Raw genomic sequence first — 19,107 nt, forward strand, 5'->3', positions numbered from 1 at the left:
AGGATGAATAGGCTTATACTGAGATGCTGCGTTCACAACCTACGACTTCATTTCCGGTTTCGAACGAGTGTTATGTCAGTCAAGCACTATGCAATAAAGATTTAAAAAAAAAAGTTATGATAAAATAAACGACAAAACTCAAAAGAAATTCTTCCAAAAGGTTCTAGAAATTTTTGTAAACAGTACTGTGTCCATTATACATATCAGTACTAAAATGATTATTATTAAAAAAATATTATTATTTTTAAAGAAAAAAATAGTAAAATTTAAATTTAATATCTGTTTTCTCTTTTCACGTCTTCGGTCTTGTAGATGTCATGTATATGTCAAGATTTAAGTGACAGTAATAATTGTTTAAAGTCTAATTAAATTAAAATATGTAATAAGTCTTTTAGATTATTATTAATGTATTTAACGTGTTATTCTAGGTGCTGAGAAAAATATAACTGGAAAATTTAAAAAACTCGCCATTATTACATACGGCAAACTCTTCCGTGCTTTCTCCGCACAGTATTCAAAATTATAGTTTGTTCAACAAATAAAAACATTGACATTGGCATAATAGTAAAAAATAGTAATAAATAGTAAAATTTCATTTCCAAAAGATTTCTACTATAGCGGTGTACATTTGATGCATTTTAAAATGAAAAAAAAATTATAAATGACTCTATATTAGATCAGAGTAATTTAGTAAGACGGGGTAAAGGTAACGAAAAAATTTGCTATATCTGTGGGAAGGCAGTCGGAACCGCTAAGCACTTGCTGGTGGGATGTTGGGTAACCATGGATAGCGGTCAATACTCACGTCGTCACGATAGGGTTCTGGAAATCATACGTCAAGCGGTTAGTCTTTTGGTAGCCAGAGCGCAAAAGGAAATAACCACAAACGAGCGATCAGTAGGTTTTGTGAGAGATGGCACTGGGGCTATAAAATCAAATGTCAAGCCCTACTCCATCCTTAAAGCGGCTACGGATTGGACTATAACGATGGATACGTATGAAAAACAATACAAAATCCCCGAGGATATTTGTGCGTCGGTCTCCAGACCAGACATATTTATGTATTCGCGAATCTTAAAGCGAGTTGTGATGATAGAGCTTACGGTTCCTTGGGAAACCAACATCTCCAAAGACCAAGCCATCAAGGTCAGTAAATATTACGAGCTCACAAACAAACTCACCAGAAATAGGTTCGTCGTGGATTTATACGCGGTAGAAGTGGGAGCGAGAGGTGTAAAGGCTAAATCTCTCTACAACCTACTAAGACTTGGGCTTGTCCAGATCAATTCATTCTTAGAATGTACTTCGAAGGCAGCCCTAGTAGGTTCGTTTCAAGTTTGGTTAGGTATAGAGAGGAGCTTGGACGGTGGAGGTGAGCGTTTAACGCGTCAGATAGGACCCTTAAACCTCCACCTGGGTCAAGTCCCAGGCACTGTTGAAGCTCTTCTCCTTGCACCGATGGACCCGGCGCCCGCACGGTGCATCCATGATGAGAGGTTTTGTCTCTATAGTTGTATTTTTAAAACTCATTTATACAACAATAAAAAAAAACTACATCTTTCTACAGAAACAGATAACACAAATGCCTGTAATCGCTAAATAAATATATAATTTTCATACACACAAATATATAATTTTCATACACACATGTAACGCACGCGCTACATATTATAAAATAAATGAGCATCGCCGGGGCAACATCGTTGTATGGATAAAATATCATATAACGAGTGACGCCGCTGACTCCGCGGAACCAACACCAAGCCGTGTGAACCAGAAGATTCCTGATACCACACAAGCTACGGAATGGGATTGCTGTCCTAACATCGGGGCGGTCAGTCTTAGGTATAGGTTATAAGTCTTAATATGTAATTCTTATTATAATATACATATAAGTAAGTTTCGTAGTTTACCCGGAACCTCCGGGTGCCACCTCATATAATTCACGTAAAAATAAAACAACACAATCACAACAATAATTTATTCCACCGGCCACAAACATTGCTGTGCACTCACACTGAAGTCCAAAATCATTTTCATCGACTACCCACCAAACTAACCCATCCCACACAGTGATGACCTTTTGAAAATAACTATACATAAAGTCGCTCAAAAACTTGTAATCAATTACTATTGTTACTAAATGCCACCGAGTCACATGTCCTTGTCGCAGTCATGATCACACAGCTTCTTGTAGAACTCCTTGGACGCTTTGCATCTATGACTCGTACAGTGAGCGCATCTGTAATGTGTGCGGAGAAAATTTCTTCATATTAAAAATAAAAATTGGGCCAAAATCAAGAAAATCAAGAGAATCTTATTTAATGTGTGAGGATTGAGGATTTACAGTGTGCTAGTTTTTGCCCGCGACCTCGTCCGCTTATATTCTGCATTAGTTCTATATGTGCAGCTGACCGACCTGACCACACCGGCTAGAGGCCATAAACAACCAGCTGTTGTAGTCTATTAGGCTTGTTTCAATCAAACAGAGTTAAATATCCCATGGCCGTCTCCAGCAACTTTCAGCCCAACCCGCACAGATGTTCTTGAGTTATAAATAGTGTAACTAACACAACTTTATATACATATATATATATATTATATATATATATATATATATATATATATAACATATATATATATATTATATATATATATATATATATATATATGTGTATATCTGTCTGGTGAAAACTCTACACCTAACATTTTCTTTAATACAAATTTCTAATGACACTAACATATATATTTTAAGTGTGCTATGAGATAATGTTATACGTTTACAAGGTTTCTGTTAAGTCAACGTTAAGTCAATGAGTCTTCATAGAAATATACAAAAAAAAAATAAAAAATAATAAGCAGTGTATCCTAAAAAAAATTGTGTCATTTTAAATTAATTATCTAAAGAATGACGAGGTTTTAAAAACAAAATTTTACTGATTTCATGTCAATATCTTTTTAGCTATACTTTAATTTTTATGACACGTGACATCAATCACATGACATGTGACATCAATGTCATGACGTGACGCTTTATATAATAAATGACATTCCAACCTGGATAGATACTGCCTGGACAGCGCCGGACCGCCATTAATGTGACTAGCCACAACGTCGGCCATCGCTGCTATGAACATGGGATGGTCGTTGGGAGCCGCAGCGCGTTCTATTTGAATGACACCGGCCTGGAATAAATAACACATATATATATATATACTAAACGTCTATGTAACTAATCTTAGGAAGTAAAAACTATTGCTGAAGGTTTAATTTATTCTTTTTTTTTTATAACGAGAAAACATAACCCTTTATAAACATGAAGTAGCTAGTCTTAAATTTTATAATATTATATATACATATATATATGAGCCAACCGTCAGCGCCATCTATCGCGTGTCGCGTTACTTCACACAATACACCCGTCATGAAGTGTTCCCGGGAACTACACGGACTGAAGATACATTATGTACTATGTGCTATTATAATGTGTGGGATATTTTGTATACATTTATATATTTTTGCATTAGAATGTAACAAACATACATACTAACATTGTTACATATATATACATAATATTTACTACCTCCTTAGCCACCTCGTCACAATACTCAATGTCCAGTTCGTGTAACGTCTCTATGTGTTCATTGACGAATGCTATCGGCACTAAAATCATATGTTTGACACCTTGTTTCGAGTACGCCTGGAAAAAAAATGCATGATTAATACAGAAATACATACAAAACTGAATTAATTGATATATTAAGGATAAATAAAAAATTCTACTATATATAGATATATATGTGATTATTTACCTTGATAGCATCATCAGTATAAGGTTGAAGCCACGGCAGAGGTCCAACCTTACTCTGCCAAACCAGTCGGTGAGGGTTTTTGACTTTGAGCACATTCATAACAGCTGATACTGAAGCTGCCACTTCATGAGGATAGGTATCGCCGCGGGATACAGCCTGTATGTGATATATATATATATTTAGCATTTTCAGAAAATTACAAAAAAATATACTTCTTTTATAAAGCCGGTACTTTTAAATAACATATCAAACCTTAACTAGGAAACCCAATTATTATCTTAAAACAAAAAACCTTTAATAAGTTAAATATGAATTACAAACACACAAGTCGCGTCAACAAATACTTTCCCGCGTAAAAGCGTACCAACCAAACGTCATCGCGTGACGTCACTTCGGGTGCGTTCGGGAATTTAAAGGGTCGGTTCAAATTAAATGTGTGTTCCCTAAATATATATATATATATAATGTTGGTATTATTGAGGGTAGGTAGAAATTATGATGAATATAAACTATCATTAGATACAATCTAGTGTTATTTAATCTATAATGTGCACATACCTTTATTATGCAATGTGTGCTCACCTTTAACGGCAGACTGTGTGCTGTGAACATTATTAAAACCTTGTCTCTTATGTTGGCATCAAACAAGTTGAGTTTCTCCTTTATTCTCTCAGCGAAGACCTTAGCCAGGTGCTTGTTGGTGCCCCAGCGCTCTATCAGACTGAATTTGATGTCCGGCAGTTGCCTAGAAGTGTTTGTGGCTTTGAAATGGCTGGATCGATTTTGATATTATATTCTTCGGATATTATATTAATAGTATATATATATATATATATATATATGTTAAATTTCCATTGAAAAGATAAAAAAAGATTATGGGCTGGCACAATTTATTTCAAGATTAAAATTTGCTGTATCAATTAATTGGCAACTATTATCCTGATGAGATATTACAACATATACAGCATGCATTTAAATCATTCATCTAGAAATTGATAGACAGATTTTGATGTGACTGAACAGCTTCTATAGTCACACTCACCGTTTCCTATAATAATCAGCTATCACATTCAAACTGGACCCGGTGGTCGCACAGCTGTACTGGGGATATTGTGAAAATATCACAGCTCTCTTGACACCATCGCTGGTAGAAAAAAATATATACTTTAATAATCATTTTAACTAATGCAACATTAAGTTGAGAATTCAATTGAATTAATTAAAACACAAACATTAAGTATATAAATGATTGTGCAACAAAAAGTGCAACTTGTTATGCGACCAACAAGGTTGCGTTAGGTTCAACGCTCTGGAGGGGATAGACAGAGACGGAGCGAGTCAGGGCGGGTCGGTGTGACTGTGAGCAATGTTTATGAAGATTGTCTTATAACAACGTAAGGACACTGAATACTGATTTTTATTGCTTCCTATTTTCATGTCCACATTGTTAAGTCTCACTTCTTCCCCGCTGAGGGACTGCACTCACTATTTTTGAGGATCAGGACACGATAGCTTAATTGAATAAGGGACTGTTAGGCTGTGCTCTTTAAGTCCGAGGTTCGATTTCCCTCAGCGTTCATAAATATTCAATGTCACATGTTTTTTTTCTAAATTTCATACATACATCGTTTTTCTTACATCAACTGATACAAAATTTAATGTATATAGTTTTTTTTTTCAGCGCCAATTTTTCCTTCGGACGCTGATTGTCAAGAGTTAGGTACCAGGAGTCAGGAGTTAGGTAGCAGACGGTGTCTCAATGTGGATGGGTGATCATCAAAATGTCAAAAAGAAGTCAAATTACTTAATATCCTCTTACTGTAATTTTATATATATATTTATATATAATATTGTGATTGTGTTCAGTAACTTCTGCCGAATATTAAAAAAACCTTGCATATAAATATTACTATATTGTGTCTGTGATGTTTTTAGTTTATGTTCATAGAGTAACGTGTAATATAATATATGTTCGCCAACAATCAGCGCCGTCTATCGCGTGTCGCGTTACTTCATACAATACAACTCTTCTGAAGTGTTCCCGGGAACTACACGGACTGAAGGACACATATACTATATGTTATTTTGATATACGAGCTGTATTATTGGAAAGTTTTATCAAAATCTATTCCGTACATTTTACTTCAAAGAGTAACAAACAATCATATTATATATCACTTGTAATATATAGATACATATATATATACTCGTATATATGTATGTATACTGACCATTCCATCTGATCCAAGGTCTCCTCAGTGAATGGTGGAACATATCTGAACGCTATGTAATGTTTGTGAGGAGCTGTCGCCGGCAGCATCTGGTCCAGGGTCTTGGTGAGCAGTTGACCTTCGATTGAGAGGATCTACATTACACCCACTGATATTTTTATGTATAAAATTAAAATTAATATCTAGAAAACTTGATTCATATCCAAGATGGCTGGCTGGATGGATGGATGGATGATGAAGAGCAGCTTCGCTAGTGAACATACCCTGTAAGTCGGTCCACTTGTAGATGGGTGAACCTCCACCAATTTCTTCATATTTCTTCTTCACTTCTTCAGTCCTCCTGCTAGCGATCCAAGGACCAAGCTTGCTCTGGACCGGGAGCTGTATCATGTCACGATCTGTCATGATGCGAAGGAGGTAATCGCCAACCTTGAACAAATACGTCATTGTTATGGACACTGTGTTGACTAGCGTCAATAGTAGGGACATTATATTGAGATTGGTGATACAAATGTTGTTTTGAGTACTTTAGTAAGCATCAGTCAATAGTGCAGTTGTTGTATTGACTATACTTCAAGTAAACGACGTTACTAGTTAAAATAAGTCAAATTAAAAAACACTACGCAAGTTTTAAATTAATTATTATATTTTGTTTGATGGTATTAAAAATATTTTTGAATACATATGAATTGATAACTATATATAAAAGATTTGTTACACACAGAAATGGCTGGTCAGATTTTGATCAAACAAAACATACCAATAAAATAAGGTTAGGGAAATAAATGATAGAAATTAAAATCTATATGAAAAATTAAATATCTTATTCCAATTGCTTAGCCAATTAAACTGTTATGTCCCAACTAGCGTCAATAAATTCTAAAAGTTTAACGAAATTCGGTCAATGAATTTCTGGAACATTGAAAACATAATCATCATACGCTTCAGACATCTACCTGGTCTACGGTCTTGGGGCCGCCCATATTCAACATAACAATGGCTGTCTTCGGATTCTTGACATCTTCGCTGATACACCTTCTGAGGCCCTGGTGCAGTAACTTGGATCGTGTATCTACAAAACAAATTGAAATACATATATATATATATTCATTGAAGTGTGACTTCAAAGGCAGTCCTAGTAGGTTAGTATCAAATTTGATTAGGTAGAGAGAGGAGCTTGGACGGTAGAGGTGAGCATTTAACACGTTAGATAGGACCCTTAAACCTCCACCTGGGTCAAGTCCCAGGTACTGTTGAAGCTCCTCTCCCGCTACACGATGGTCCCGGCACCCGCACTATGAATCCATGGAATGATGAGGTTTTGTCCCATAAAAGAAATAATATATTAGGTATTCTTCTTACAGAATAGTTATCTAAACACCATTTCCAGTTAAGTTCTCATCATTATGAGTTAAGTTAAGTTAAACTGTTATGAGTTAAGTTAAGTTAAACTGTTATGAGTTAAGTTTTATGACTGAACTCAAAACTTTCAGTTTTTAGTTTAATTATAACTACTGGTAATGGCACAAACTGTGCTTATATATAATACTAACATATTTATATATATTTTAAGACAATTACATGTTAATTTTAATATATTATGTAAATCACTTGTATGAGAGGAAACCTCTCCGCATTCCATGGATTCGCCGTGCGGGGTCCGGGTCGTTTAGAATTTTTGTGATATTAATGTCTTTCGGATAATTAAAAATATGATGCTGGTTGGTTGTGTGATGTTTTGTAATCATATATATTTATATAAGATAAACTCTCTAAATATTAATTTGGATTTTTCGAGTATAATTTACGTACACCAAGAATTTTCTAACGAATTAATTTGTCAATTAATTTTATAAGTTCAATTTGATTTCAAACACTAAGTTTGTAAACGTAACAAGATCAAAAATAAAAAGCAAAGTTAAATCTAGAACGTAACATATATTTAGCCGAAATTTAGCACAATAATTTTTTTACTAAACGGTTGGAGCGGAAAGCGTGACAGATGTTAGTAATTACAAAATCACCTTAACTTCACTAAAAATACGTTTGAGTTGTTACGGAATAATTGTGCAATTTATGAATTAAAAATTATAAAGTCAATCAAATGTTACAAATTAATATTATTGAATTTATTAAATGACAATTCATTTTTATGTATTAGCGGTAATTATTTCATATACTTACAAATCGAGCTAAACATGATGTTCGCAAGTGTTGAAAGGTGTGATAATACAGTAAATCGAAAGGTTCTAGGAATAAATAAAAATCATATATCGCGAGCGGTTTGAAGCCAATTTTTTTATTAAGTCGACCTTAACAATTTTATTAATATACACTTTTTGTAATTTTTACACATTCCTGATAACGCTGGGCTGACTTTTACTTTTTTATAAAAGTGAAATGACACTGTCAATGACATACAATGTGTTTTAAATTTGGTCACATATTAAATGAAAAATTTTAAAATAATTAAATCTATATAAATAAATAAAGTTAATAATTGTATAGATAAAGTATTAATATTATAGATCCTAATAATATATATTAGAACAAAATATAGTAAATATAAAAAAAATACAATAAAAAATTTTGTTTTTAATATGCGTAATACTTCAAAAATTTTATCGTTATTTTAGTATTAAATACGATATTTTAACTCGGCAAAATAATCAATTACATATGATAAATATATTTTGTCTTAATCTGTGCAACTTAGAAACTTCTGCCCAGGTTATTTACATCAAAGAGAAACGTCAAATATTATTTTGGTGATAAAAATAATTGGAGTTTCAATTAATTCAGGAATCTTATTATAAACATTTAAGATGTCCTGCCGTAACGCCTCTCACGCTGGTAGCTGGTATACTGAAAATGGTAAGAACTATCTTATAAAATTAATAATATACCTGTTATAACTAAATATAAAATATGTTTAAGGCAGTATACACTTTAATGGGTATAATTTTTTTTGATGATCATGTGTAATAAGGGACTTCTAAGGTTAATGGGGTCAAGAAAAATTTTAATACAGTAAAATTTTACATTATTGTCTACTTATTAATAAATTTCGTTTAATAATTTATTTTGCTAGTTAATGGGTTTTAATCATTTGTTTTTCAGTTGTGTAGTTTCTTTTATTTGGCTGTATAAGGTCAGCATCAATTCATAATTATACAGCCTCTTGTAAAAAAAACTTATTTACAAGATAAATCTCTTTGTTTAATGTCGGCCTTGATCATGACGTTAGCAAAAATCGTTCAGAAATTTATTATGTCAACTGAGTTTCTAATATTTTTTTTTATTGCTAAAATTGTTTTAAATATTATTTGTGTTCCATATAAAATTTATGTTATTCATAATTTAATAAAACCAATAATAAAAGTGTTATTGTATATACGAATGGCGTTAAAGTTTCCGAACGTTAGCAGGAAATGGTTGCTAGGGAATTATTTTTAAATATCTGTCAACGGATCACGGAATAAACAAAGTGAAATATTTTTTTATTAATTTATATGCGATTCGAGTTACACTAACGATGGATAAAAATAAAATGGCCCCACCGTCTAAAAATATCAGACCTAAACGACCTTCAACCGTGTCAACAGCGTCGACATCGCGTAAAATACTACCGAGTAAAGATAAAAATACAAACGAACTTAGGGCTAGGGTCAACAAAAATGTCACAATAATCGGCGACGGAGACACGACTGTATGTAAAACCGATTCGATGCCCGATTTTGATGCTGAGTATAGACAAGTTGCGTACGGTAAGTTTTTACGGGCCTTGTTAGAAGACTGTCTCGTGGAAGAGAAGATTGAGAGAGAAGAAACACAAATGGACATCCAAATGGCTCAGTTGGCTGACAGGTTCCAGAAGACCATGGACCAGCTCGATAAGACCAACAGGAGACTTAAAGACATCAGTTTTGTTGTGGAACAGAAAAGGTGAGTGTTAACTATGTCGTAACTAATACGGATATTCATATAGGATAATGCAATACTCACATAGTATGAGACTTTAGAATAGCTTGCGACAATACTTCTATATATAAAACAATATGTTAGTTAAAATCACAAACATATTAATTAAACAAATATTAATAACTTAATATCTGTATATATCTCATAACAATGAGTAATGTCCTCACTGAAATCAGTTTTTGTAAACATTTTCAGACTTCTAGACCTCAAGAATCAGGATTCGAACATATTCTACAACATCACTGACGATTCAAACATAGAAGATTCCCTCAATGACCTTAAAATGACGGAGGAAGCCTGCCTTGATAGACTCGAAACTAAAAACGTTGACTTCGGCTACAACAAAGAATCGGGACACAAACAACTCCTGGACGCAGTCAACGACGCTATCGACGGCTTGGAACAAATAAAGAAACATTCAAATCTAGATTTGAACAAATTTAAAGAATACGAAAAATCACACAACGGTCTGAATCAATTGGAAACAGACAGATTCGATCTGGAGACTCTGAAATCTGAATTTGAGACGAAGTTTCCTAAATTCAGCGAGAAATTACTGAAAGACATATCAGAGAAGATAGCTACCGTTATGAACGATAACGAGGACGCGGACTGAGATATATATATGTGATTTTTATTATGTGTAGAATTTTGTTATCAAATAAATATTATTTATATAGAAATTTCTTTGTAATTTTTCTTATATATATATATATAGATATAACTATGTATAATATATATACTACTACATATTTCTTTGTACATAAGCTTTACTGCTATGTAAGATTATATATATATATATATATGTGTGTGTGTGTGTTCTTACCAGAATCCTTAAAATGATCCATAAAATCAAATTATAATTCTCTATATGCCTTTTTTAATATCCTTTTAACATAGTTCAATTCTGATAAACTCTCAAGAATGTTTTATCTTTTATATATATATATATATATATATTTGACATGGAAATTTGTTCCCATAAATTAAATAATTTGTATTTGCTATTCTTATGTATGTATGTAGAAATTTAATAATTTTGTTGTAAAAAAACTATGTTATATTAAATTTTACAGATCTTTCTCTTTTTGGTCGACACTAAGAAATATACATGACCTTAAAAATTTTACTTGTTACTTATGCTTGATAATAATCGGATTTTTGAAAATATTTGGGGGGCGATCACATTGCGTGAGGTGTTGTTTTTTTAATTCTCTGTCCCTCCCCCCCCCCCCCTTGGTGAGACGTCGTGAGATTTTATTCAACCCTCCCCCACCCCCCAATCACGCCGCACACGTGAGAATTTCCAAAATGTGAGTTTCTTAATCGTGAAAAGACAAAAAAATGCTTCGTTTTTTTATTTACGACTAGTTAAGACTAGTAATCAATCGAGTTAGGGAATGTTGTTGATTGTATTACGACTACGCTAACGATTAACTCGGTAGTAATTATTGAGTGATCTTATAAGTATAGTCGAGAGCACTTGATACTTACTATTACAGAAGTTATTTCTAATAATGAGACACTTTTATTAAATATTTTTCAAATATTGGATGAAGCGAGCGGAATATATGCTGGAGAATCAGGTCGTTCATCCACGGAGACGATCTCGGCGACCGGATGTACGATCTGGTAGAGGTTTTTTGTGCGATAGCCCATAGCTGGGGTGATGTTTATCAAAAAACAACTTACATCGGACTATCAATTTCAAATTTAGGTTACGCCATGTCCAAAAACACGGGCAGGTTGCGTGACTTTACTGGCATTTTGAGCTTTGTTTTGAGCGAACCAAGAAATGCGAAGATGCATTTGGCTGTATACATAGAATTAAATCCATCCACTGAGTACTAACATGGCATAAACATGCCAAAAACCAGGGTATTCATCTTGTGCGTGATATGACGTCATTTCACCAGAAGATTAACTGGTTCCAGGTTCAGAGCTGTCGAGACAGCTGGACTTGTGGCTATCCAAGGCCGATCTGACACACGGCCCAGCCAGGGCCATCATAGCACCGTACGTATATAATTCAATACATTTGTTAAAACAATATTCATATAATAATTTCCTTAAATAGATATAACGTAAAGTTCATTGACACTGTCTTATTTGGCAAAGCGGAAAGTCATACATACGAATCGACTAGCTGAAAAAAATTCCATCATGTGTTTCCCATACGAATTTTATAGTTAAATTAGCAGCAAATAACATACATATGTTATTTTATATAGGTATAAATTTAATTCTGTGTTCTTTTCATTTTAAAGTGATATAACCCTCTTTATTTCAAGTCGGTCAAATTAATTACAGCCACGCTGGTTACTCGTACTGCGGCGCGTGCGCAGCGTTCGCCTACAGACAAGTCAGTCCTTTAGTAGTGTGAGTATGTTATGTAAGACTCGTGATACGCTATATATATTTTATACTCTATGGTTTTTAAAAAATTTAATAAATTTACAAAATTATGAACCACTGTCTTGTTTGATAAACAAAAAATCTTGATTGAATCCGAGTATTGATACGACTCACTATTAATTATTTCCACTCTGATTGATTTGTTTATCAACTTGTTGATTGATTGATTGATTCTGATTGATTATGATAATATGTATTTATTAAAAAAATTAATACATACATATATACTTAAAGCTCGTTTCTTTTACTGTGTATTTTAAATGTAATTCTATTGTAATTTTTAATATATTTGCTTTTCACCTAGCGAGACTATTATGTGATATAGAATTGTTCTTTAAATGATTTCTCATAGTAATAAAACAATTGTTACATACCTCGGATTCCTTATTCTATTTAAAAAATACATATAAATAGATATATATCAGTTACTGGTTACCTTTTATGATTGAAATATGATTGATTCATTAAATGAATTTGACTGACAGCGTCATCGACTCGTTGATTGATTGATTGATTGACTGACCCTGATCGTCCTTGTTCCCAGTAAGCGTATCTTCATCCTGGGCCCATCTCATCACGTCCGCCTGCGAGGTTGCGCTTTGTCATCCCTAGATAAGTACGCGACCCCGCTATACGACCTCACCATTGATAAACAAAGTATGTATGGGGAAGTCATGGGGGTTGAAATACTGGCAGTGACATGTCGTATGCGGTATGCTGGCAAATGTATATATATATATATACATATATATATATATATCCCAAATATCAGTCATAGGACCCACATGACATATTTTGAACACATAATATACTAGACAATACTGCAATTCGCTCTACAATTAGCTCATTAGATTTTAAAGGCAGACGGAATGGTAAGATAAATAAAGGAACGGTAAAAGATAAAGATAAAAAAAGTAAGATATAATTGTAATTATACAATAGTCAGTACAGTGCTATGAGAATGACTAGTTGGGATACAGCAATGATTATGAAACAAATAGTTTATGTGACAGAATTTAAAATTTATAGTTTTCTTACATGAAATACTGGTAGCAGCTGGTAACACCAGCTCCATTAAGTCAGAAAATCCAATACACAGTATGTATTAAGTCGGGATACTAGGAAAAACTTTAATTACCCGTCTCAAGCACACCAATTATATAAGGTGGCAACCGGAGGTTCCAGGAAACAACGAAACTTACTTATATGTATATTATAATAAGAATTACATATCAAAACTCATAACCTATACCTAAGACTATGATCGCCCCGATGTTAGGATGGCAATGCCATTCCGTAGCTTGTGTGGTATCAGGAATCTCCTGGTTCACACGGCCTGGAGTTGGTTCCGCGGAGTCAGCGGCGTCACTCGTTATATGATATCTTATCCATACAACGATGTCGCCCCGGCGATGCTCATTCATTTTTTTTATAATATGTAGCGCGTACGTTACACACCGACCTGATGATAATCATGGCGACACGTCGGGATAATTCAATAAATTCAGTTCAAACGCTTCAGCCATTTATATCATAAGGTATAATTTATATATAAGGAGATGTTATATAGAAATGATTGTATGGAAAATATTTTTTTATACTATCAATGTTAGATTCTATGTAAATCTCCTATCCCCCGCTAGATGGCGCTGTCAACAAATTATTTTTATATTTTCCTCGTATACTACCATCATTATTTATTTATATTAATTCACGATTTTATTAAATTAATTTTAAAGATATATAGCTGATATTTTTATTTTACTATCAAACATAATGCCTCGACTTTGAACTAGATGTCGCTAGTGGTATTGTGGATCGCGGTATCGTTTCGTCATCCGTATAACTATATAGGCTGAACCAAGTCTGGCTGGGGTTAACCGATTTTGATGAAATTTTGCATTTTTTGTATGGCTTGTCTCTATGTAAAAAGACGTCAAGCCAATAATATTATATTTGGTAATCGTTTTGCGGGTTCTGTATGTATTCGGCTGAACCTAAAACGATGTAACTATGCTCTTAACGACCTAATTGCCTTATAATTTTCTATTATTTTTAATTAACAAGCGCGTCTTTTCTAGTTGTATTCATCATTTATTCATCAATATCCTACAAAATGGCCGAAGCCAGTATTCAGTTTTCAAACACAAGTTGACACCCGAACATGGCCGTCACATAACTAACATAGGTTCAGCATTAATAGTTAAATATAAATATTACTTTCAATATTATAACTCGCTATTTAACGAGATCTGAGACTTTCGCGAGTTTTATTCATTTAAATGAAAGTAATATATTTCGGATATACTACGCGGATTTTATTATTTTTTTTTTAACTACGTAATCCCGACGTTTCGCTATTTCTATTTTTCCTATATAAGTTAAATTTAAATATCCGCAAGTAAATAAATTTTTTTATTAATTATCATAATCTGTCTATAAAAAAAATTAAGGATTATAATATATTATAGTTAGTACGACACAGATGGCGGCACTTGTAACAGTAGTTTTTTCCGTCATAGCAAAATTTTGTTTTCAAAACTATCAAATGTAAATATTTGTGCAAATTATACGATATATATATATATTATACTTAAAAAAAAATTGTTTTTAATTGCCAGAAATTACAAAGTTATTAGGCTTTGTTGTAAGGACGCATACAGGGCGTAATCATTCGAAGGTCTCGCATATATCCTAAGTACTAGTGTATCCGCAAACTACGCTGTGACGGTTACGGAGACAATTATCTCTTTATAAGTTAGTTTTATAGAAAAATATTAGTTTCATTTAAATGAATAAAACTCGCGAAAATCTTAGATCTAATCACAAAGATTTGTACTATACTAGCCTTAGCCTGCCGCTTCGAATGGAAAATAGGAATAGACCGGGAACGTTTACCCAACCATCTAACCGTCAGCGACATCTACCGTGTAGAGTGTGCATATATATTTAGGTTCAGGAGAAGAAATAAGATATATTTTTATTTATTACGAACAAAAAAGTTTAATAAGTCATATAAGTTAATGAAATGACTAAAGCAATGGGTTCATTGAGCTAATATATAATAATGATTGATACGTTACCGAATCTAAGAATGTGATCAGAAAATGACCAGCGCCGCCGATGTTACAGAGCTCCGGCTGTTCCGACCGTCCACAAGCAATTAAGACTCGTTACAACACTACAGATCTTTTTAAAGAGAATTAGTGGGTACTTTAAAATCAAAGAGGGGGGGGTACTTATATATATATATATGTGTGTGTGTGTGTGTCCTCTACATGTATGTCTGTGACAAACAAGTCCCCGTTTCGTTCCAGTATACGCCGAGTTGGAAGCGACCGGACAGTTTGAGTTTATGGACGTACAGACCGACGAGGACGAGCATTCCATAGAAATGCATCTCCCATACATCGCCAAAGTTATGGAGGAGTGAGTTGTGTATATATATATAATGAATAGTTATCACCCGGGATCCGAACCCCCGTGTACCGGGACATCGCGTCCCGCTACTTAGATAACTGAACTACAGCGTTCATACCTGCTTTAGTTGAAATAGAGATTAGTTTATAATGATATGTTAAATATAAATAAGGTTTAGATAAACTTGTGTTATGTATCTGTATTTAATTTGATATATATTTTTGTATTTCATTAATATATATATATGACTAATTTCAGATTCAAAACGGCCTTCACTATCATACCGATCCTAGTAGGTTCTCTATCTCCAGACAGGGAGGCAAAGTAAGTTTCATTATTATATAAGTATCCTATGTTAGTCTCTAAAACATCAGCTATCTGTCAGTGAATGTACCATCACAATCTGTCCAGCCTTTACACAGATTAGCTGAAACAAACCGACATATATATTGCAAATAAACAAAACGGTTTTATATATATATATGATTAACTTGAAAATTTTTTCATAATATGTAAGTTTTAACCGAATATCCAAAACATTCAGATATGGTGCTATCCTAGCCCCGTACCTAGCTGACCCTCAAAATCTGGTGGTGGTGTCATCAGACTTCTGCCACTGGGGCTCAAGGTTCAGATATACCTGGAGAGACGGCAACAGGAACATACACCAGGCCATAGAATGGCTGGACCATCAGGTAGTGATGATGAATATTAACCGATTTCAAAGTGGGGAGGTTCTTGAAAATCGTGTTTGTCACTCTAAGTGCTATTTTAAGCATTAATGACTGTATTTGAATGTTTCGTTGAATTACTATGTATAGTTCAACATTTTTTTTTTTTTTTTTTGAATTTTCTCATTTGTACCGCATCTAGAGAATTCATTTTAAATAATCGTACTTACCCAAATGGTATGTGACTTTCTCTTAAAAAATGGCGCCAAGTGTGACGTCATTTAAATAAAATAATTAAATAGCAAGAGTTTTCCTATATTCAAAAAACGTGTAATGGAATATGTGCAAAATAATTTATAAGTTAATGTAACCCCTGCCTAAACATGTTTGTGTGATATAACTACCCGCAACATTTCATTTTACCGTATATAATTCATAAGGCAGACTTTTAAATGTACCCTCAAGCAAAATTATTGTGATTTCTTATTATAAGTGAACTTTTGTGTTCTTTATGAGAGATAAGTCTTTAAACCGAAACCGAAAATGCATATCTCTTGCTGTTCACCGAGATATGGTATTATAATAAGATATTTGTAAAGAAAATATGACGAGAGGCTTATTTTGTTCCTTATATATATTATTATATAATTTTTTATAACCAACAGAGTATATATATATAATATTGTTATGTTTCCAGGGTATGTCTATCATAGAGAAACTGGACGCTCGTGGCTTCAATAACTACCTAGACCAGTACGGAAACACCATCTGCGGTAGACACCCCATTGGAGTACTTTTACAGGTAGATAATAAAATATTACGAAAATGAAGTGAACAAGAGAATATATATTATTTGCTCTCAGTATATACAGGGCTAGTCCGTAACACCTATTATGTCCACAGGCCTGCGAGAAGCTGAGATGCCAGTCGGGTGCACCTCAAATGTCAATGAAATTTCTTAAATACGCTCAATCATCACAGTGCATGACGATGAGGGACTCATCCGTGTCTTATGCGAGCGCATCACTCGTTATGGAGTGATGTTGTGCTCGGTCCGAGGTGTACAACAGACATAGACGGAGACAAAGTTAATGTTTCCCAACACCAGGCGTATATTTGGTAGATTCTGTTGCGGTTTTCTTTAAAAATTGATCTTGTTATAATGTTTTCTGTCCCTTGCATTTTGTAAGTTATCAAGTCTCAAATATATATAAGTTTAAGTAATGAAAAAAAGGTTTTATAGCATTCTGAATGTTAGTTTATAGTGTGTAAGTGTATTCATTGAAATATATGAGGTTTACGGAGGAACAAATTTATTTTTAAGTTTTTTTTTTCTTTTATACTAATAATAAATATATCTAGAAAGTTTAAATGTAAGAAATTTCTATGGTTTCTATAAAATTTATATGGACTATTATAACAAATTAATATAACATATGTAATTTAGCACATCTTACAAGACTTAAGATAATTTTAGGGGAACACAACCAATTTGTTTGGCAGCTTGATTGAAAAGTAATAAATAACCGATGGGATTGTGAATTACGAGTGAAAAATTGTTTAATTATAAAATGAAAAGCTTCTTACTTTGGGACCGTTAAGTGAAACTCAAATTCAAAGAGCTTTGTCCTTGTAGCATTTACTATGTAAGTCTAATAAAGTAAATTTACGATACTGGATATCTTTTATTTAACTAGATCTGGGAGTGGTCGAGGAAGATTTTAATAAGTTACAAGTTTAATAAAGAAATTATTATTAATATTACGTTTAGTTAAAAAATTTCAAAATTAATATACGAGTTATAAAAGGCGAAATTTAGGTAATCGAGTAAGGATATGAACGCAATGCGACTGGAACGAACGTTTCACCAGCTACAGGTTGGATTAAATTCAATAAATTTTTATATTTCTATGTAAATTTTTATGCACACGTAGTTAAGATAACACTAGCTGTCTTTGGATTATGTTCGTCTGGAAATATTTAATCTTACAGCTTACGGCCTTATTTAAACTCTTCTGAATCCGTAAGTATATTAGCTATTTAAATAACGTCATCCTGACTTAACTATTAATTTCGTCATTTGTCAACATTGTTCTGTCAGAAATCTATAAAAATCCTCGTTATTTTATGTAATATACTTATATAAACGAACTCACCGTTGATGGAAAAAAATGAAGCAATCAGAAACTCTAACGTATTAATTTGCCACAGGAGCAGGTATGATTCCGACAGACACAAATCCTGGTACCATCTAGACGTTGATGAACCGTCTCATATACGGACGGATACGAAAGGAAATAAAGGATATTGTGAAAAAGAAACCAACATGACCAAATTGAGAACAAACACTAATAAAAGTAATCCGAGAGCAGCAATCTTATTAAAAAAACCATCAAATATACGAGACGTTCATCAAATGACATTTGACTTGGCGGGAAAATTCATTGTGACGTTTCTTTTCACGCTGTTAATGTTTTGTGGTTACGCGTTATTCAGCCCGATACCTGACGAAGTGGAATGTAAGCATTGTAAAGGATACAACTGTATGTAACAATGAATTGCTTAAATATTATAACA

General features: G+C 33.3%; 3 protein-coding genes across 3 annotated transcripts; 2 read left to right on the plus strand and 1 right to left on the minus strand.

Moving 5' to 3' along the window:
• Window positions 1-1,967: 1,967 nt before the first annotated feature.
• LOC116778544 (ferrochelatase, mitochondrial) lies at window positions 1,968-8,447 on the minus strand. The gene is made up of 10 exons (XM_061525748.1): window positions 8,228-8,447; window positions 7,000-7,115; window positions 6,307-6,472; window positions 6,044-6,161; window positions 4,855-4,956; window positions 4,395-4,557; window positions 3,813-3,968; window positions 3,584-3,700; window positions 3,058-3,185; window positions 1,968-2,242 (listed from the first exon to the last, which is right to left on the minus strand). The coding sequence occupies exons 1-10, from the start codon at window positions 8,241-8,243 to the stop codon at window positions 2,155-2,157; spliced, it is 1,170 nt and encodes a 389-aa protein (XP_061381732.1). The 5' UTR covers window positions 8,244-8,447; the 3' UTR covers window positions 1,968-2,154.
• Window positions 8,448-8,762: 315 nt separating this feature from the next.
• LOC116778543 (protein MEMO1) lies at window positions 8,763-18,204 on the plus strand. The gene is made up of 9 exons (XM_061525712.1): window positions 8,763-8,917; window positions 11,959-12,040; window positions 12,335-12,403; window positions 12,984-13,096; window positions 15,757-15,868; window positions 16,118-16,183; window positions 16,404-16,554; window positions 17,228-17,332; window positions 17,434-18,204. Exons 1-9 carry the CDS (start codon window positions 8,869-8,871, stop codon window positions 17,569-17,571), a joined length of 885 nt encoding a protein of 294 aa, XP_061381696.1. The 5' UTR covers window positions 8,763-8,868; the 3' UTR covers window positions 17,572-18,204.
• Window positions 9,353-10,707, plus strand: LOC116778542 (uncharacterized). Its single transcript, XM_032672570.2, has 2 exons — window positions 9,353-9,988; window positions 10,220-10,707. Exons 1-2 carry the CDS (start codon window positions 9,579-9,581, stop codon window positions 10,638-10,640), a joined length of 831 nt encoding a protein of 276 aa, XP_032528461.2. The 5' UTR covers window positions 9,353-9,578; the 3' UTR covers window positions 10,641-10,707.
• Window positions 18,205-19,107: the final 903 nt, after the last annotated feature.

This window comes from Danaus plexippus, chromosome 31 (assembly GCF_018135715.1).
Source record: "Danaus plexippus chromosome 31, MEX_DaPlex, whole genome shotgun sequence".
Lineage (NCBI taxonomy): Eukaryota > Metazoa > Arthropoda > Insecta > Lepidoptera > Nymphalidae > Danaus > Danaus plexippus.

Bases quoted from the DNA above. Each gene is read 5' to 3' on its own strand.
- LOC116778544 (XM_061525748.1), bottom strand. The intron at 6,473-6,999 runs GTAGATGTCTGA...TATTTGTTCAAG, and splicing joins GCCCCAAGACCGTAGACCAG to GTTGGCGATTACCTCCTTCG. The intron at 3,969-4,394 runs GTGAGCACACAT...TATCACATACAG, and splicing joins CACACAGTCTGCCGTTAAAG to GCTGTATCCCGCGGCGATAC.
- LOC116778542 (XM_032672570.2), top strand. From the start codon at position 9,579: ATGGATAAAAATAAAATGGCCCCACCGTCTAAAAATATCAGACCTAAA. The intron at 9,989-10,219 runs GTGAGTGTTAAC...AAACATTTTCAG, and splicing joins TTTGTTGTGGAACAGAAAAG to ACTTCTAGACCTCAAGAATC.
- LOC116778543 (XM_061525712.1), top strand. From the start codon at position 8,869: ATGTCCTGCCGTAACGCCTCTCACGCTGGTAGCTGGTATACTGAAAAT. The intron at 16,184-16,403 runs GTAAGTTTCATT...CAAAACATTCAG, and splicing joins TCTCCAGACAGGGAGGCAAA to ATATGGTGCTATCCTAGCCC. The intron at 17,333-17,433 runs GTAGATAATAAA...TTATGTCCACAG, and splicing joins CCATTGGAGTACTTTTACAG to GCCTGCGAGAAGCTGAGATG.